The following is a 22,311-nucleotide window of genomic DNA, read 5'->3' as shown; positions in this document are numbered from 1 at the left end:
AGGACAAATAAAGAGAGAGAGGGAGGGAGGGAGAGAGAGACAGAAAGAGAGATAGAGGGGAGAGAGAGGGGGGATGGAGAGAGGGAGAGGTGAGAAAGAGAGCGAGAGATGTCATAGGTTTATAGTAAGGGCCGTTAATGGAACGTTAAATGGATGTTTATACACATACCTTTGTGATATAAACAGAATGCATAAACAAATTGACAATAAACTTGTTTTTACAAAATAGATTCTAAGTACTTGAATTTCATTTGAGTATGAAACATTTGCGATTATACGTAAACATGATGCTTTGTGTTGGTGCTTAAAAATTGCATGCGCTTGCTATCTCCAGTAGACAGTATATAGAAAAATAACATGGACTTGCTATCATCAGTAGACAGAACATATGACATGACATTTGCTTGCTATCTTCAGTAGATAGTATATAGAAAAGATGACATTTGCTTGCTATCTTCAGTAGATAGTATATAGAAAAGATGGCATTTGCTTGCTATCTTCAGTAGATAGTATATAGAAAAAATAACATGCACTTGCTATCATCAGTAGACAGTACATATGAAATATGACATTTGCTTGCTATCTTCAGTAGACAGTATATAGAAAAGATGGCATTTGCTTGCTATCTTCAGTAGATAGTATATAGAAAAGATGACATTTGCTTGCTCTCTTCAGTAGACAGCACAGGGAAAGGTGTCATATGCTTGCTATCTACAGTAGACAGCACACACAAAAAAGATGATATTTGCTGTTATCTTCAGTAGACAATACACATAAAAGATGACATTTAGCTTGCTATCTTCAGTAGACAGCACAAAGAAAATATGACTTATGCTTGCTATCTTTAGCACACGCACATAGAAAATATGGCATACGCTTGCTATCTTCAGTAGACAGCACATAGAAAAGATGGCATTTGCTTGCTATCTTCAGTAGACGGCACATAGAAAATATGACTTATGCTTGCTATCTTTAGTAGACAGCACATAGAAAAGATGGCATACGCTTCTTATCTTCAGTAGACAGCACATAGAAAAGATGGCATTTGCTTGCTATCTTTAGTATACGCACATCGAAAAGATGGCATTTGCTTGCTATCTTCAGTAGACAGCACATAGAAAAGATGACTTATGCTTGCCATCGTATACGCACATAGAAAATATGGCATTTGCTTGCTATCTCCAGTAGACAGCAAATAGAAAAGATGTCATACGTAAACATGGTGCTTTGTGTTGGTGCTTATTCGTTGAAAAAAGAATACTGATAACCTTCAATGTAATATTGTATTGATGACTTCTGTTTCGAACATGCAATAATAGCTATTGCAAATGTTACATCCATTTCAGCATGTGTGTAACTCTGTTAAGCACCACGTAGCACCTCTTTACAAAAATCTATTCTCAAAATATCATTCAGGAGTTCCGATATGACAGCATAAAACAGGTATCTAGATGTCGAATTATGAGTCACGAGTGGCATTCAAGACATCTATAAAACAAGCCTCCTATCTTTTCTAATATTAGCTCGTTTTTCCTCTTACAAACACTTTTCAGTTCTCTGCAAGGCGTGTAAATCACCCCTGGCATCTCGAGCAGTTTATTGATTTCAATTTTGACAAAAAGCATCGGTTAGACATGCTATAGAGCACGGTATTTATCTGTGTGTAGCAGTTGAAAGGCCACAAGGCTATTTCTTATTTCGCTTTCTTGCGCACTAACTTGCTGTAACTAATCGCTGTGGGGATCAAATGGGGGAGGGAGGGAGGGAGATACCAATAAGGGATATCCACACTATCACAGTAATGCCAGATGAATTTATATCAACATCGAATAGCAAAGTCGACTTTGCGTTCAGGCATGCGTTGTCGACCTTTAGTCCACGTATCTGACGATTAAAACAGATCCGAATTTGTTAGGTTAGTTTTCCCAGATTAAGCCATGCAACCGCGCTACACACCACTACGCGCGTTACGCATATTAATTCACACTTGATCTGGATCAGTTTGGTTCTGCACCAGAAGTGTGGTGTGATATCCTTGCTATTGAATTAAAACTACTTGACGGGGTCTTGTTAAACATTCGCAAAGGTTTGAAGGGTTCGGTGATGATGATACGACTGATGCCTAAAGGAGACTACGGATGTCCTATTGAACGCCTATATCACTTCGTGTTTGCTAAAAATAGGAAATAGAAGTATAGTGGTATGGTATAGTGCGGTAACCTACGGGTCTTCTCAGCCGCCTATCCTAAGGCCAATCGTGCCTTTTTACTTTAAAAAAAATCTCAGAATTCAATTTTACGGTAACACGTGCTTTCAATACAACATAACATGCAATATGAAAAACAGACAATAAAACAATACGGGAAAGCTGCGATACAAAAGAGTGGTCGAGCTCGTGCAAGATGGTCTGCCTTAATAATTGTCTAGCTAGTAAACTAGCCAGCCTTAAGGCAATTTTCACTGCCCAATTTTGAAGTTAACTTAAGTACAAATCATCAATGAACAAAAACTTGACACACGTATGTATTATACCTTGTACTGAACTGCTTCTAGGTAGTCTGTGAATGAGCGAAGTCCCGAATGCTCACGGCCAACCTGTAAGGCAAAAAGTCACAGCTATGATGAATAGGCAGTAGAGGTATTATAACAATTATTTAATGAGAGTACGGTGATGAAGAGACAATCTAGAAATAGAGAGACATAATCAGAGAGGTATAGAGAGAGATGGTGGAGGGAGAGGGGGGGGAGGGAGGAGAGGAGGAGAGAGGGAGAGGGGAGGGGAGAGAGAGGGAGAGGGAGGAGAGAGAGATGAGACGAGGAGGAAGAGAGAGACGAGAGGAGGAGGAGGAGGAGAGAGATGAAAGTAGGAGAGAGAGGAGAGAGAGGCGAGAGAAGGAGTGAGGAGGAGAGAGGCGAGAGGAGGAGGAGGAGGAGGAGGAGAGAGAGAGAGAGAGGGAGAGATAGAGAGATAGAGCATAGCGAGAGAGTTAGAGAGAGATGAGGGAGAGTGGAGGAGAGAGAGGTGAGAGGAGAAGGAGGAAGAGAGGGAGAGAGAGAGAGTTAGAGATGAAGGAGAGATGGAGGAGAGAGGGAGAGAGAGAGCGAAAGGAAGTTAGGCGTATTACTAGACCAGAGAGTTGAAAGCCATATAGAAAGGTTTGTTGTCAAAAAGTGCAAGTAACTGACGATATGTTTATATGGTGGCTATGAAAGTGCATATCAACCCTCGCTTGCCCGTCTCAATATCGTATTCTTTTCGTTTCGTTTAGTGATTGTTTTTTATGTGACTTGTGTTTGTGTTTGATGCAAATGCGTGTGTACAAGTAAAATAATGAAAGTGGGGGAATAAATAATCAAAATTCAAAGCATTGGAGGACTTGGATTTGATGTGATTTAGTATAGGGAGGGTTTGATGTGATTTGATAGTGATGCGGCTAAAACAAAAGATCTGAGATAAAAGTAGTACCGTAAAAATTCGAAAATAAGCATGTGCCTATTAAGGAGTTGCTTGGACAAGAAGGAATTTTTAAGGTAGTTTGTTCAACTCTTACTTTTTTGTTTCTTTTAATTTACAAATATCTGTAACCCAGATTTGTAAATTAAAATAAAAAAAATAAAAAGCTTAACAAACCACCCTGAAAATTCGTTCTTGTCCGAGTAACTTCTTAATATAGGCACATCTGCTTATTATCGAATTTTTACGGTAGTCGATTATACTCGACGTGAAAGGATCAAAATCAAAATATGAAAAATGAATCGAGGTTTTGTATTATGCAAATTAAAAAGATGTGATTTGTTTCACATTGACCAATGAACGTTCAGCCTAATTTGGGACATGGATCAATTGATATTTTGTACATCCACAAATATTGTTTTTCATAAATATATTTTGGTATTGGAGATGTTGGACTAGATTCTAAAAATCAGTGAAACACTGATCCAGTCTGTTAAATTCCTATACCAACATGAAAATGTCGCATGTTAGCAGTTTCTCTATGGAGCTTCCCGCCATAAATAAACACATTTTAATATTTTTCTAGAGTCGCACTGTAAACGAATGAGCCTCTCTCTCACGAATCTCCCCCTCTCCCTCCTATCTCACCCTCTTCACCCGTGTCCGTTCCCTTGAAAAAATGCCTGCAATAGATTTAAGAAGTTGTTATATCAAATGAGCATTTTCTGATATCGTTGGCACCGTGAATTGAATGACACCCTCCAACCTTGAGCCAAATTAATACTTGAGTCGCTAGCAACCAATAGGTCGACACGTTTCTTTTGAAGTCCCATTGGTCAGAATTCAATCGCCTATCCACAGAGATTTTGTGTGTGATTGCGTTGAACAGGGACACGCAATTTGGTGCCCTTTTAGCAAAACGATGGAAAAGACGCGTTTTAAGGCGGTATGACATACGGGGAAAGGAAAATCGCTGCAAAACAGGTGTACGCATGTGTAAACCACACGTAAACATAACAAATGACGGTGTTCCACGTAAAAAGGAATACCAACTCGCATCGGTGTGCAGGATTAGCTTGAATCCTTCCAGGTCCAGAATTGAGGTGTCTTTATATTACCCACAATCCTTTACGTTGCCTCCAGCACAACCCGATGACCGTGCGTAGATGTTAAAGGACTGGGGGATTTAGTCTAGTGCAGGATGTCCGACCCGGAAATCTTTCTTGTACAAGAGACTGAAGCCAACAGCTTATAGATCGATGTTAGTGAGAGCGATGACCAGATAGCCATCCAGGCATGGTAAATGAAGATTGAAGTCATGTTGCCTGCACCATGTAAAACACAACCCTTGACAAAATGTTTGTTGCCTAAATTGAATCAGTGGATACTCCGGCAGTGTCCAGAGAGATGTATAGAGCCACTATACGGTTAAATTGATCGACTAGTTAGCCTGGCTGGAAAAATACAGATGCGTAATTTTGGCTAGGGGTTAAGTGGGTACACGACTAAAGTTAGATGTTGTATAGGTCATTTGAGTGTAAATCAACTTGTTTGAAGTGACTAGTGTGACAGATGTATGCAGCAATTGATATTTGAAGTGCCAGATGAAGGCTACAGGGAAAAACTATTAGCTGCTTTCTGCGATCGGAGTCATGTGTCCATTTGCTGGACAGAATTATACGTCGAAAATGAAGAGGACTAGACTATTTAAAAAAATAAAAGCTTGAAGGAGCAAAGAAAATTTGGCTGAAATGGGATTCGCACCAGCGCCCTCTGGTTTGTGGGATCAGTGCTCTACCATCTGGTCTTAAAAACTTGATTGCAAATATATCGGGATTGGCATAATAAATGATATTGGTGCAGGATGTCCGACCCGGAAATCTTTCTTGTACAAGAGACTGATTCACGCGCACGTCCGAAGCCAACAGCTTATAGATCGATGTTAGTGAGAGCGATGACCAGATAGCCATCCAGGCATGGTAAATGAAGATTGAAGTCCATGTTGCCTGCACCATGTAAAACACAACCCTTGACAAAATGTTAGTTGCCTAAATCAAATCAGTGGATACTCCGGCAATGTCCAGAGAGATGTATAACCACTATATGGTTAAATTGATCGACTAGTTAGCCTGGCTGGAAAAATACAGATGCGTAATTTTGGCTAGGAGTTAAGTGGGTACACGACTAAAGTTAGATGTTGTATAGGTCATTTGAGTGTAAATCAACTTGTATTGAAGTGACTAGGCGAGAGTGTGACAGATGTAGTTGTAGCAATTGATGTTTGAAGTGCAAGATGAAGACTATCGGGAAAAGCTATTAGCTGCTTTCTGCGATCGGAGTCATGTGTCCATTTGCTGGACAGAATTATACGTCGAAAATGAAGAGGACTATTTTTTAAAATAAAAACTTGAAGGAGCAAAGAAAATTTGGCTGAAATGGGATTTGCACCAGCGCCCTCTGATTTGTGAGACCCGTGCTCTACCATCTGGTCTTAAAAACTTGATTGCAAATATATCGGGATTGGCATTATAAATGATATTGGCATAGGAAAATGTTTCTTCAACGATGATAACGGTATCAATGAAGTAAATCTGATATCGGTGATATCGGCAAGCGCTCATATACTACTGCTTTTGGTATTGATGAATATATATCCTGTTGATATTGGTACCGCTGCAGCTGATGTTTCTGTTGATGAAATAAATAGGTCCTGCTGATATTGGTATTGATGAAGTATGTGCCAACTCTTGATACGTTAATTGAAGTAATTACTACTTCTGATGCTGGTATTGACAAAGTAGCTATTCATCTACTGCTGATATGGTAATTGATGAAGTAGGTACTAGTAGGTTACTACTTCTGATACTGATATCTACTGCTGATATTGGTATTGATGAAGTAACTATCTACTGCTGATATTGGTATTGACGAAGTAACTATCTACTGGTGATATTGGTATTGACGAAGTAACTATCTACTGCTGATATTGGTATTGACGAAGTAATTATCTACTGCTGATATTGGCATTGACGAAGTAACTATCTACTGCTGATATTGGTATTGACGAAGTAACTAGCTACAGTTGATACGATAATTGATGAAGTAGCAATCTACTGCTGATATTGGTATTGACGAAGTAACTATCTACTGCTGATACGGTAATTGATGAAGTAGTTACTACTACTGATATTGGTATTGATGAAGTGGTCATCTATTACTGATAAAGGTATTGACGAAGCAGCTGTCTGCTGCTGATATTGGTATATATACAAAGAAGTTATCTATACTGCTGATATGGCAATTAATAAAGCAGTTACTACTGCTGATATTGGTAATAATCTACTGCTGATAATGATATTGATGAAATAGTTATACTGCTGATACTGGTATAGCTTCTGCTGATATTGGTATTGATGAAGTAGTTTAATATACTGCCGATACTGGTATTGATGAAGTATAATGTAGTTACAATCAAGAAAAGAAAACACTAAAGATTATGCATGTGTTTTTCTTCAAATAAGGACCGAATCACAACCACACCACGAGTTACACAAATCTACCATGTATTGGCAGCAGACACTCACCCTTTCCACACTTGTGAGGGGCTTGCAGGTCTGATGAAGTAGCTATCTACTTCTGATATTGGTATTGATGAAGTAATTATCTACTGCTGATATTGCAAGTAATAATTATTTACAGCTGATATTGGTACTGATGAAGTAGCTATCTACTTCTGATATTGATATTGATGAAGTAGTTATCTACTGCTGATATTGGAAGTAATAATTATTTACAGCTGATATTGGTATTGATGAAGTAGCTATCTACTTCTGATATTGGTATTGATGAAGTAGTTATCTACTGCTGATATTGATGAAGTATATAGCTATATCTACTGCTGATATTGGTATTGATGAAGTAGCTATCTACTGCTGATATTGGTATTGATGAAATACTTATCTACTTCTGATATTGGTATTGATCACGTTGATGAAGTAGTTAACGACTGCTGATATTGGTATTGATGAAGTACTTATCTACTTCTGATATTGGTATTGATGAAGTAGCTATCTACTGCTGATATTGCAATTTATAGTACATTGTATTTGTTTACTTAATTCAAAATATAATATATACCATGACACGTTCTTTGTTTTTATAACAATCGACTAGCTTTTTAAAGCTATGTGTCTTAAAAGACACAGAGTAAAAAAGATATTACGAATCTCTTTGTTTTAAAACCAAATTAAATGTTATACCTTGATATAATTACATTTGTGGTAGTAATTTTGGCAACAAGTGTTCATGATATAGCTTTGTTTAGTTGCGAATACTAATGTGACACTACAATTTCCCATTCCTTCTCAAGTAATGTAATTAATGTTTTCCACATGATTTCACTATGAGAGCTCATGCAGTTACAAAAGATACTAGCATCCGTTGATGCCAGCATCAATAGCTGCTTTGTAAGTGAATTTCGATTTGGAACTTTTTTTAATTGACAAATTCGAATTACGTTTCTAAATTTGTGATATTTTACAGAGGGAAGCTATCAGTGTCAACGCATTATTTTCGATTTGATATTAAATTGTTTCGGGACAAATAAAAAGGGCAGTAAAAAAAATGACTAATTTGACTAAAACGCAACAGTGGAGATACGTATTTAGTTAAGTAGGTTATGCATGTCACTGGATATAATCAGACCAAAGTTGAGATATAGGTAAAATATGAAATAGCTACTTCATCAATACCAATATCAGAAGTAGATAGCTACTTCATCAATACCAATATCAGAAGTAGATAGCTACTTCATCAATACCAATATCAGAAGTAGATAGCTACTTCATCAATACCAATATCAGAAGTAGATAGCTACTTCATCAATACTTATATCAGAAGTAGATAGCTACTTCATCAATACCAATATCAACAGTAGATAGGTACTTCATCAAAATACCAATATCAGCAGTTGAAAATAGAGAGCAAAAACAATGAAACACAAAGGAAAATGGATCGTAACAAGTTCTTTATCTTGTGAACAAAGATGCTAGGGACTCATATAGAGATTTCAACATCAGAAAGCGTAATGGGCACTGAGCAAGTTAGAAATGGTGATAATTCTATTTTCCAAATTTTTGACTTTGGTCTGATTGGATCAGGTTGTGTCACAATTATTATATAATTTATTCAAACTTCAAAGTCGACAAATAATATGAAAATATGTCTCAAGAATCACTGTACCAATACTAGATATGTTAGTTAACTCATTTGTATATTTTTTTGAGCTATTACGTGGCTTGCAGCAATTGTGGAAATTGAAAATGTACTTTTCTGGAAAGATAATAAATGGGGAAAATGTTTCGACTACTTTATTGTGACTTCCCCAGGTAGAGAGTTTCTCATGTCTGAAAGTAGTCTCCTCCGCAGCCAGTTTGGTTCCGCTCCCTCCACACAAATGTTTGTGTGGAGGAGCGTAACCAAACTGGCTGCGGAGGAGACTAGTCTGAAAGCAAGGAATTCTTTGGCATGTAGAGACAAGCTTGTTTTGATACACAAAGTAATATAGGTGAATGTTCTCTTCATCTAGCGAAGAGTGTAACGCACGAGTTTGTCCTATTGTGTGAGAGTTTGAAAATGTTGAAGTTCATGTTTTCTTATATTAGCTGTATAATTCATCAGTTTTCACATCAGAAGTTACGGTACTTATTAACTTGCTATAATGTGGTTAAGTGGTTGAGATAGCCACTTCATCAATACCAACCAGTATTGTATCGTATAAGTCTATGAGGATATTAGAAGAAAATATCTATTGACATCGGTATCAATTTCGTAAAAATCTTCATACTATTAAAAACTACTTCATCAATAACAATATCAGAACTAGAGATAAAGTTGCTTCATCAATACCATTATCAGCAGTAGGTAGCTACCTTTTCAAATTCAATTTTAGCAGTATTCAGTAGATATTTACTTACACAATACCAGTATCAGCAATAGATAGTTACTTTACCAATTCCAATATCAACAGCAGGTACTTCATCAATACCAATATCAGCAGTAGATAGCTACTTCGTTCGTCAATACCGTCTTATATCAGGAGTATTATATACTTCATCATTAGATAATGTAATATCATCTATATATAACAATATCAGCAGTAGATACTTCATCAGTACAATATCAGCAGTAGATATCGCTACTTCATCAATACCAATATCAGCAGTAAATAGCTACTTTATCAATACCAATATCAGCAGTAGATAACTACTTCATCAATACCAATATCAGCAGTAGATATTAACTACTTCATCAATACCAATTTTAGGGGTATATAGCTACTTCGTCAATACCAATATCAGCAATAGATAGCTACTTCATCAATACCAATATCAGCAGTAGATACCAGCAAACACAAAAACGTTTTAAAAACGTTTTAAATAAGTTATATTTTGGCTTTTGGTTTAGGTAAAAACGTTTTAAAACATTAAAATGTCGGGTTATATAAAGGTCATGATAACATTTTAAAACGTTTTGTATGAAAACACACTACAACGATATTTTTAAATGTTTTCAAAAAATGTTATTCTAAACTATTTTTGCAAACATTTTTGCCAAATATTGTGTCATTACTTAAATAACATTATGTTAAAATATTTGAACCCAGCGAACACAGAAATGTTCTTAAAATGATTTTTTCAAAACCTTTTAATAACATTTAAATGTCGGGTTATATAAAGGTCATGAAAATGTTTTTAAAACGTTATTGAAAATATTTTGGGCAAATATTTTTCGAAAAATATTTTTCAACTCCAAAATTAGAATGTTTTGTATTAAGTTTTCAAGAATGTTTTTGGAATGTTATTAAAACGTTTTTATACCCTTTATATAACCCGACATTTAAACGTTTTCTGTAAAACATTTTTATTTACTGAGCAGTAGATTATCAAAAAATGTTTTTTAAGGTATGAAAACGTTTTATACTCTTAATATACCCTTTATATAACCCGACATTTAAACGTTTTCTGACAACCTTTTATAACCTTTTGCGAATGATGTCGAAAACGTTTTGTGTTTGCTGGGTAGCTACTTCGTCAATATCAACATCAGCAGTAGATAACTATTTTTTTCATCAATACCAATATCAGGAGTATAGGTACTTCGTTAATATCAATATCAGCAGTAACCATTTTATCAATACAAATATCAGAGTATGTAACCACTTTCAGTTATCGATGCTAATATTAGTAGCATACAATTATTTCATTATCAACAATCTCAGCAGTAGACAGCTACTTCGATGTAGTAGAAAGTTTCTTCACCAACATCATTTATATCAGAAGTAGAAAACTACACTTCATCAATACCAATATCGGCAATAGATTGCTACTTCGATACCAATAATTAGTAGAAATATCTTCATGGACCCCAATATCAGAAGTAGATAACTACTTCATCAATACCAATATCAGAAGTAGATAACTACTTCATCAATACCAATATCAGCAATAGATAGCTACTTCATCCATACCAATATCAGCAGTAGGTAATACTTCATCAATACCAATATCAGCAATAGATAGCTACTTCATCAATACCAATATCAAAAGCAGATAGCTACTTCATCCATACCAATATCAGCAGTAGGTAATACTTCATCAATAACAATATCAGCAGTAGGTAGCTACTTCATCAATACCAATATCAGAAGTAGATAACTACTTCATCAATACCAATATCGGCAGTAGATAGCTACTTCATCAATACCAATATCAGCAGTAGGTAGCTACTTCATCAATACCAATATCAGAAGTAGATAACTACTTCATCAATATCAATACCGGAAGTAGAGAGCTACTTCATCAATACCAATATCAGCAGTAGGTAGCTACTTCATCAAAACCAATATCAGAAGTAGATACCAATAACTAGTAGAAAGTTTCTTCATCAACACCAATATCAGAAGTAGAAAGATATTTCGTCAATACCAATATCAGCAGTATATAGCTATTTCGATACCAGTATAACGTTTATTTACCAATACCAATATCAGAAGTATAACTACTTCATCAAGGCCAATATCAGCAGTAGACAACAGATTTTGATATTGATTTCAATATCAGCAATACGTATATGTAACGTGCCAAGGGGACTCTAGATCCGGGGCTCTAGATATACCAACACAAGTCAATATCAACACCTGATAACCATTCTAAAGATTTAACATACATAGCTGTGTCAGCATAACTTGTTATTTACCTAGAATATATTTGTGAAAAACATTATTCATGGATGTTATTGGGCAAAGTTGATTTTATCATTTGAAGAGGTGAAAAAGGTAAAATTGAGACGACAGATATGATGCAGTGTTGAAAATATGACTGCAATCATTTAAAATACACAGTCGGGCAAAGGACAGAAGTATGTAACACCAAGTAGAATCAAAACAAATAGACAAAGAAAAAGAAAAAAAGGACAGGATCTTTAAATGTAAAAAGAAAAACGAATGTGTCGCGTGTCGATACTGTGAGTTGTGTGTGATATCGATAGATGGAATGTTGTATACCTACGGTAATGGTAAGTAAGTATATGGCTACAAAGAAACATCCTTCAATATACGGTACTTATGTGTGTCGTTGTCGTGAATGAGAATAAAATAATAAGAATATTGCAAAAATGAAAATGATCAAAATAAATAATGAAAAATGAATAGGAAAAAAGGTTCAAGACATTGTTCTGATATGGTATGTGTCATTGTCGTGAATGACAATGATAAATCAACAATGCCAAATAACTGAAATAGCTGAGCTGATGGGGATGTGTCCCGGGATGTGTCCGTGTCCGTCTGATGGGGATGTGTCGTGTCCGTGTCTGTGAGGCTGACAGGCTCAAATTCCATTGACAGAAATGAGGAGTAAACTTATAGGATTCCTAAAAAACAAACCAACTTCATGTTTTGAACTAAAGATTCAAAAGACCAATCAAGGAATACCTGAATTCCCTTTTGTTTCATTTTCTTGTTTATGCGAAATAAGTACAACCCGGGTGTTTTTGCTGAAAATTTGTGAGAAGTTTTTGTTTCAGCTGACTGCAGAAGTGAAAAGCCAATTCTTTATAAAATATGGGAGAAAATTGACAAAGAAAGACGTTTGAATTCTACACTTCATTGCCCGACAAACTTTTGTGGTTTGACGTAGTATATATACTCCTTAGAAAAGTAATGTATTACGTTATTTACGTTATCTATCTTGCGGGAGTCGATTTGGTATCGAAAGTTAAATGTGAAGAACTCTAGAACAATACCGTTATAAACAATTGAAACAATCTTAAGAAACATTTCAGCTGAATTAAAGGCTCGTTTTGTAAGTTCTTGCCGATTGTTTTGTTTGGTAAAAACCCAATTTGTCTCAGCAAAACCGATTAGTTCTCACACAATCGGCACAATTTGATCTAAAAAGCTGGTTTTAAGTGTTTTCCGACAAACTGAACAAATTTGTAAATCAATCACGCCTAATTTCTGTCAGTGAAAAGCCCGCCTTTTTTTTCACTCTCATTTCAAGTGTGATTTTTGTTACCGTTGAACTTCGGAATTCGCCATCTGATGTCGAATACCTGTACTCTATCTGAGGTTGCACCAACTGTACGGTATAATTATAATAATGCAATGATAAGAATGAACGTTCACTTGTACACCGATACATTAGGAGTCAAAATGATCTCATCCCGACGGCATAGTTCAATAATCTTTATAGGTCAAAGGTTGACTCCAAGTCCAGCGCTATGCGGATATTTTACGTTTAGCGCTTTATAAATCTGTTCATTATATTATTTATTTAGTTGTGAATTAATTGTTGTATCCAATGCATTTAAAGTCCTTTGAATGCACATGTACAATCATATTCGTTTTTAAACCTAACTGTGCGAGTTAGATATATAATATCCGAATCTAATGCACTTAGGAATGTATAAAAGACCAAATAATCAAAGTATAGAAAATCATGCACTATCTAAAAGTAGAAATAATGAGACGAAAACAGTGCGGGAAGAGGTTAATTAAAGACAATGATATTAGTAACAATATACACATTGAGACGATGATAGGATGAAGGAGAATGGACCCAAAAAGTTGTCTTGAATTAGTAAGTTTAGTTTTCATAATTACCGTCTTATTTTCACAATGGATCAAGAAATTTATTTAGAAAAAGAACATAATGAGTTAATGATACTTATATCTTAATATTATTATTGTATCGTAGTTTACAGCTCTCTATAAAGCATATAATGTGCACGACCAGACTCCTTCATTGGATGAGGTCACACATTTATACATGACAATGTAGTACCCTATGGGCTGGTTTCTCGAAGCATGACTAGTTGTCAGGCTTCCTAAGCCATCAGGCTTAAACCCAAAATAGTCCTATACTAGTGCTTACAATTTCACATCATACATCACCAAGAAAGATAAATCAATAAAACGGATCCACATTGGTTAGGCTAGCCTGCTGGCTAGGAATCCTGACCACTAGACAAGCTTCGAGAAATCGGACCTAGAAGGCTCTCGAATTTGGAATTATGCATGCCACTCTACTGTTAGGGCGTGTTCAGGAATACTTTGATGGGGTTGGGTAGAGTAGAGAGTTGGGTAGAGAATAACAACTTGTTTTGGACCTTTGGGTCCTCGGAATAATGCGCCTATGGAATAACGCCAATTTTTCTCAATTCGGAATAACGCTCCTTCGGAATTAATATTATAATTATATCGCAGTTTACAGCACTCTATATAAAAGCAAGAGCACGACCAGACTCCTTCATTGAATGAGGGTACACATTTATACACGACAATGTTGTACCCTAAGGGCCGGTTTCTCGAAGCATGGCTAGTTGTCAGGCTTCCTAAGCCATCAGGCTTAAACCCAATTAGTCCTATACCAGTGCTTACAATTTCACATCATACGTCACCTAGAAAGATAAATCAATAAAAATGGATACACATTTTGTTAGGCTATAGCCTGCTGGCTAGGAAGCCTGACCACTAGACAAGCTTCGAATTTGGAATTATGCATGCCACTCTACTGTTAGAGCGTGTTCAGGAATACTTTAATGGGGTTGGGTAGAGTAGAGAGTTGGGTAGAGAATAACAACTTGTTTTGGACCTTTTGGTCCTCGGAATAATGCTCCTTCGGAATAACGGCCCGACACTGCTACATTTTGTCATACCATAAAATAATTATGTGACTGATGGTCTGTTTAAAACCGAATTTATCTAAATTTGGCTCACCTTAGCATCAATAATTGGATTTTTTTGGCACTTCACACCCAATAAGTGATTAAAACAACCCCGTCCTTTCAAAAAGTGTCGAAATCTTTTAGACCGTCAGTAAAATTGCAATTTTGTGCTCCCTCGTCTCTAAAAGCTGGCTACGTCACTCGTAATTGGTTGCAACTCCCCCACCAAGGTATTTCTAAACATTTCCTTATATAATTAATATAGAAAATTAGATATAATACAACGAGGAGTCTGGTCGTGAAAAGTCAATTTAATCGAGACAATACTCTTATATCAAGTTGACATTAAGTTCAATGGCATATATCAATTTAACATTAAGTTTATATCAAGTAACATTAAGTTTATATCAAGTTAACATTTACGTTGAACTTTTATGAGACGTATACGACAGTGCTATTCAATTAAGGATCGTTTATCAAAGATAATATAGACAGGATTTTGGATATAAATTCATAATTACTCTCAGATAACTTCAATGGTAATATATCTTCTGATATTTAAGAATGTCTTCTCCTGGGTTCATATATCGGACTAATATGATTTCAATTCATACTTTCTTATTGAATTTGCTGCCATGATATCGTCCCAATTCATTTAGCCTCTTCTCAGCTAATTAAATAACTAACTACTATTTTAGACACATAATTAAGTGGGGTAAGTAATTCCATCAAAGTTTAATGATCATCTAATAAAAATTGTCATCAGACTTTCGTAAAACGACAGGATATACAACATCCGGGTATTCGCCCATCAAAGGGATCCGTTTTATGCCGCGTAGAATATGCGATCTAAACTAATCAGAACAGCGATCAGTCTCAGAGAGTGCCGGTCTTTTTTTGACGAGATTGAAGCTCTGCAATTGAGACAATTTTTGTCTGCTCTATACTAAGAGTACATTGTCTCTCTGTTCACGCTGACAGTGTCATCCATTAAACAACTGATACCATATTGGCAAATACTGTGAAAACGGTCGTTTTATTACTAATATATATTACCTACGGGGGACAAGTTTTGAGCATAACCAAAGCAAACATATCTGTACGTAAGCTACAATATGACAGGTTTTTGGTGCTAAACAAGGACTGATAAAAATGGAAACGACATAAGAGATATAATATCTACTATACGTGTTGACAGGAGTTCTATCATACCATAAATAAAAACAAACTTCAACCGTCAAAGAAGAACTTAAGAGTAAACCGAGGTTCATTATTTTACATAGGAGAGAGACGTTGACACCAAAAATATAGGCTTTTACTATGTTGTCTGTAATACTTGCATGTATTACAAGAAACCTGAGATTTTCGACGCTTTGCATTTACAATTTCTTAAAGACTTACAAAAATGATCATAAGGTTCAAGCAGGTGCCTTTCAAGATACCATAAACTAACTTTAACGTATTAAAACAATTAAAAGTTGAATGATTCAAGATAACAATAATTCAGTCACGCTTGTCATACTGACGTGTTGTTTGGGAGACTGAGAACAAAAGAGATAAAATGGTAGAATGGTATAAAAAACAGCAACACCCCTCAAAAATACTCTCTGATGTGTAGCAATTTCCAAAACTGCCTCTTTGGCCTGAGTATATCAAATCACTTTGCATTTTAGTAATATTGTATCCTTTATTTTATTTATTTTTTAATTTGTAATATTATTATTATTTAAAAATTTTTAATCTGTTAATTTTTTAATCATTAAGGTGGTACTACACCCCTGGCAAATTTTTTGCCTATTTTTGCATTTTTCTCAAAAATTGGTGACAAGTAAGGCCAAGTAAAAATAAAAATATGTTTCTCGTCCGGGTTTTTAAAAATTAGGAGAATGAGGGGCTTTTTATTTTTTATTGGAAAACGACGCTAAATACCTGTATTTGGCACCATATTTTGGGTATTCGACATACAGATTGATATCTGAGAAAAGGAGGAGGCCCTTTTATTTTATTGTTTTTGAGAAGTAGCCCCTCTAGTGATCACAAAACTCTTCTTAAATGATGTATTGTGCATGTATAAAGCTGTAAAATAAGTTTCAACTTCTGAAACATCTTTTTCAACAAGTTATAACCGAAAGTTTACAAAATAAAAAGAAATTTGAAAAATCTTCAAAAAAGGAGGAGGGCGCGGACGAGAAACATGTATTTTTTTTTTTACTCGGCCTAAGATATGTATATTATAAGGGCAAGGACTACAACTACTGCACTGGAAATTCAGCAACTCAAGGCAAGTAGTTATTGATTTATTGATCAAATATTGGTTTTCCCTCATTTTTGACTGTAACTCCACAACTGTTGTCTGTGCTGAAATAAAATTTCCAGTGCAGTAGTTGTAGTCCTTGCCCCTATAATATACATATCTTTCTTGTCACCAATACGCTATAATTTTTGAGAACAATGCAAAAATAGGCACAAAATTTGCCAGGGGTGAGAAGACCAACTTTGTGAGGAGCCGTCATGTTCTTACCTGTATAAATAGAGCTATGATCGCAATACCATCAGGCTTCCCCATCGCCTCTTGTAGGTTGCCGTATTTACTGTTCCAATGGACTAGATGTAACTATGGAAGCAATTACACAAAATATACAGGTCAGTTAAAGGTGGGTAACCTGATTGACAATCTCATCCCCCACTTTACCTCATCAAAATGCTGATTTTGGTATCAGATGAAAGCTCATATTTTTCTCATAAACATATTGAAATTTGGCGTTCCAAATCGGTATATTTCCGAAGAAATCATCAAAAAACTGCCGAATTAGTCTCAAATATGGTATACCACATTTGAGACTAATTAGGCAGTTTTTTGATGATATCTTCGGAAATACACTGAGTTGGAACTTCTAATTTCAATATGTTTATGAGAAAAATAGGGCCTTTCATTTGAAATCAATATATTACATGATCATGATGATTATCATTAATAAAAACACTGTAGACTACCAATATCACGCTGTATAAATGTTGGTAATTCCATTAGAAATTAGTCACATTTACAAAAAATATTTACATGTTCTTTTTGCATGAATGCTTGAAAGGGATGACAATTTATATTATACGTAAGTTTTAAAGAATTTGATTTTCCAAAAATATCTGGTCACCTTCCTTTAATCAGTTATACTTACAATTCGTTTGAGTGGGAAAAACACATTTATTAAAAACAAAGCAACAAAAACAAAACAAAACAATAAGTTACTTCATATCAGCAGGTAAAATTGTCTATTACATTCGCTTCTTTTGACCTTAAAAAGAATAAAATTCTGTTATCTCTATTTTAATAAAGATTTTTTTCTAAATAAATAGTTTCTTTGGGTAACATTGCCTATATTATCGCTTCTTCTTCCGATTATATTCCGATACTATGCCTATTTGTATGATGCCTACTACAACATAATAATACTATACATTTTATTTCATTGTGTCCAACAAGATCTGTGGTCGCCATTAAAAAAAAAGTGGTCTCCATTTTCTCACTCATTCCCCAAAATTAATGTCAATTTCTATACAATAGCAGATTCCCTGGTACAAAATTACATGGTACATGGGCTTGCAATTCAAACTTTGTCAAAAAGCAGCATTTTGGCGGCCATTTTGAAAAACAAAATTGCCGTAATTTGCCCACTGCACGGTAGCGCCATATTGCGAGGAGAGCCTTGATTTTGCAGCATACATTAATGAGAATTGAACCAGTCATTATATCGTGTACAGTTACGTAATTCCCCCTATTCCCAGTTCGAGGCTCTCATTGTACAATGTTGTATGGCGAAACCGTGCAATGTGCGAATTGGCGGCGACGTATATGACTTTTCGCGGTGGCTCCTCTAGTTCTCTTCTGAAAATAAATTCATGTTTCTATGTCAATTTTTTGCTTCTTTTGGCAGATATCTGCTAACCTGCAGAAATAGTGTTGCTTTGTTTAAACACAGACTCTATGGTTTAAAAATGACAAAATCACAAAAGTTCGAAGTGAATTGATGATTAATAACAAACTGGTGCAAAACATGCATTTTTACAAAAAGAGGAAAACGGAGCCAGTTTTCCCCCAAAATTCAAGTAGATTTATAGGCATTACAGTATTAAACGTCAATACCAACTACGTACGATAAGTTTGTGTGGCGCCTAGTTGTCAAATGCATATGTACAACTGTCAACCTTTGGAGCAATAACAAACAAAAATGAGAGGAAAAAATATATTCAACCATAAAACCTCAAATTGTACACGAGTTTTGTGGTAATTGTTTTAACTCGGGACTCATAAATCTTCTGACGCCGAACATCCAGTACTCTTATTATCATGATTATACAATAGAGGCAATACTTTTTTGTATGTTCTACTGGGCTCCATATACAACCACAGATCCATTTTCTTAAAACTTTTCAAACTTTTTTTTAAAGATGATCTAAAATAACTACTGAACCAATGCTGGGCAGGTCGGGCCGGGGTTCCTATTCATATGAATGCATTTTTCATGTCAGATGTGATCCAAGTTACTTAAAATTGATAAATTTCAGTATTTTCATTAATATTTTTGAACTTGATAATGCATCGCGTGTAGAAGATTAAAAGTTAAGAAATAAATTTACAGTATTGGAATAGCATACTGGCATATATATTTTATAAAAGGTGCTGTTGTTTGAGTAATCCGCCAACTGTTGTGAAATTACGGCGCACGGGGGAGTCATGTACTAGATTTATTGGCTCCATCGCAGGAACTTTAGATTGTTAATAGTTCATAAAACTTGAACATGTTCGTAAATATACAAGCGCTAATGGCTACACCATAACATAGGTTAAATGTTTCCGACATGTAAACTCTCCTTAAATCTGTTATTTCTCGGCCTTTTCAAAATACAACAATGTTTTCTGGGTTCATACGGTAGGACTTTGTCTTATCAGCCTCTACAAGATTTTGTATGAAAAGTTCATACTGTTGTGGGTTCAAATTTACTTCGTTTAAATTTGAGTCGAAAGTATAGGGATAAAGAAATGGAGCTAGTATCCTAACACGTAATCATGGCTGCAACTCCGACTAATTCTAATACTTCGTAACCTAAATACAATTCTTATACCTTAACATGGATTCAACCAAACGGCTCTTTTCAGAGCCACCAAAACTTCTAAAAAGAGATAATGACCGTTTTTGTTTGGGGTATTAAGTACTTAAAACTATATACGGCGCTTTTCAAATCCACCAAGTCCAAGTTTCTACAAAAGAAATCAGAAAGCTTTAAATGTTTTAACTACAGAATGGACGGCGCCTTTTCAGAGCCAACAAAAGTTACAAATAAAATAACATAGACTTAAATAAATATCATGATGCGGTAAGTCAAAGCTTTCTAGCTTTTTGCTATCTTCAGTAGATAGGTTGCCATGCGGGGCTTTTCTATTATAGTTCCACTTGGAGTGTTTTACTGATCTTGCAGTGGTGGTGATGATGAGCTGGATTCAAATATACTTCCATGTGCCTTCGCTTTTTTCAGGAACATAGGGTGTGATGATATAAATTTTAATGTTGATGTTGATGGTGGTAATGGCGGTAATGATATCAACTAATATAATAACACAATGCAGTCACATACTAGATTCACGAAAAGCCCATTGGTATCAGAGTCTGAAATACTTTAGAAGAGGCGTACACAATCTTACATGAGATGATGAGATCTGCTCGTTTAAATATCTTTGCCCTGTTACCAATGTCTAGGTCAAGGTTGTTAAATGTCTCGCAACTGCAGTTTGTCAAAACTTTGCGATTGATGGCCGAGGCTGTTGCCAGCAAATGGCGACACTTTCTACTCCTCATGTAAATTTCTTACAAGACAAATGGGAACAAATGTAAGCTAAGAATGTAGCTGAATGTATAGGATTCCAATGGCACATAACATGCATATGAAACGATATAGGAATATGTGTATACGTACAAGAACATTTGCTTCAAAGATGAATGGACAATCGTTTGAAATCACTGCTAATTTTGTTGAAATTGTCGAGCAAGTTCACAGTGCATGCATTCAAATTCAAAAAATAAATGATGTAGCCTATTTAATAGGCCTATACTTCTTCAACGCTGTATGGAACCATCGAGGAAAATTTACTCTCTAAATTTCTACTCTTTCAAGGAGTTGAACGAAGGACAACCCGTTTTTGAGTGGAAAACACTCGAAAATGAAAGAAATTACATTTTCTTTAGGCAATATTCACTCTTTTGAGAGTACACAGACTATCTTATATCTACTTATTTCAATCCTTTTAGAGTGTAATTTTCCACTCAAAAAGAGGTTGTCCTCCATTTCAACCTTTCACTCTTTTTTCCACTCTTTCCACTCGGTGTATATTTTAAAAGAAACTTTCCTCTTTCATATGCATTATTTTAGGCTGAACCGTTTTCTTTCTATTAGACCATATTAAAATTAAGTTACGCTTATAATAGGAAAAAAGACAAGAAGTTAATCAACAGTCGAAAAACCAATTTTGTATGGTTTTATTGTACCATATTATACAACTGGCAACAATATACGTTTTCACTATTATGAACTATTATTATTTTACTTGTGTGTGTGTGCCTATTTTCAATAACTCAATTCCAATTGTTTGGCCATGTTTTGCCGCTTTTTATTAGGATTATCATCTAACATTCGTCATAAATTGTCTTCTATATTTTCTGCCAAACATAGGCATACTTTATTCAATAAAAGATAAATAATCGTCTATCATCACTCCAAGATGCGTTAAATTAATATAATAATATCATAAAGACTCAGTCAGAATTATGCCCTGAGCCAAAGTTACACACAAAAAGTTGATTTTTAAGAAGACGCCTAGTTAGAGGAAATTACTGCAGTTGTTCTAAAGCAAGCCGACATATAGGGAGTTGTGGGCAAGAATGCCCTTTCTGCAATAGCTGCTCTGTGTTATATTGTTAAATTTGGGCATGTTGTACACTATGTAGAAAGCTTAGGTAACAAAAGGCAGCTATTGCAGATGGGCGCTTCTTGTCCTAATCACTGAATATAACGTCAGCTCTCCCGTAGGCAGATCGCTACAAAGCGATAAAGTATACCTACCCTTTGAATTGATAAAGATCTCCAGTTCTAAAGGATGTACAAAATTGTTCCAAGTCACGCTCCCTTCATAAAAAACGAATTGGGAGATTCAAGTAATTATAACACAAGTCTATAGGCAGGGTAGGGACGTAGGAAAAGAAAGCAAGAGTCGGTAAGATTATCATTAGATAGATTTGGATCATCGCGAGTTTGACTTAGGCACGCCCTGGAGTGTTACATCCCTGGTACACTTGTAAGCATTGGGTAGAAGTCGAGTCCGATTAGAGTTAACTTCGATGAGTTGCCTTACATCTTATCATCATTCATCCGTGATAAACAATTTGCTTGATGCTGGTTCCAAACCGTGGACTTCATTATGGGCTTGTACCGATTGTTGACGGTCGTAATGTTCGTTTTCTAGCCCATCCGTAAACATGGTGAAAGTTAGCCCTAACATATACCCTGACCCTTATCGCAAGCCTTATCCTAAACCTTAACCTTAATCCTAAACGTGACAGTAAATTAAAACAAAGATTGAGGAC

At 35.5% G+C, this 22,311-nt stretch overlaps 1 protein-coding gene across 3 annotated transcripts in view; it reads right to left on the bottom strand.

The window, feature by feature from the left end:
* Positions 1-22,311, bottom strand: part of LOC140135763 (carbonic anhydrase-related protein-like) — a 62,451-nt gene that overhangs the window by 14,027 nt on the left and 26,113 nt on the right. For all 3 annotated transcript variants that reach the window (XM_072157378.1, XM_072157380.1, XM_072157379.1), the window contains exons 5-6: positions 17,199-17,291; positions 2,533-2,595 (exon numbers count right to left, since the gene is read on the bottom strand). In XM_072157378.1, coding sequence (XP_072013479.1) covers positions 2,533-2,595; positions 17,199-17,291 — 156 coding nt within the window. The remainder of the gene's footprint in view (positions 1-2,532; positions 2,596-17,198; positions 17,292-22,311) is intronic.

This window comes from Amphiura filiformis, chromosome 16, assembly GCF_039555335.1.
Source record: "Amphiura filiformis chromosome 16, Afil_fr2py, whole genome shotgun sequence".
NCBI classification, from domain to species: domain Eukaryota; kingdom Metazoa; phylum Echinodermata; class Ophiuroidea; order Amphilepidida; family Amphiuridae; genus Amphiura; species Amphiura filiformis.
Note: the sequence above shows the minus strand (reverse complement) of the source record. Positions and strands in the feature narration are given on the sequence as shown.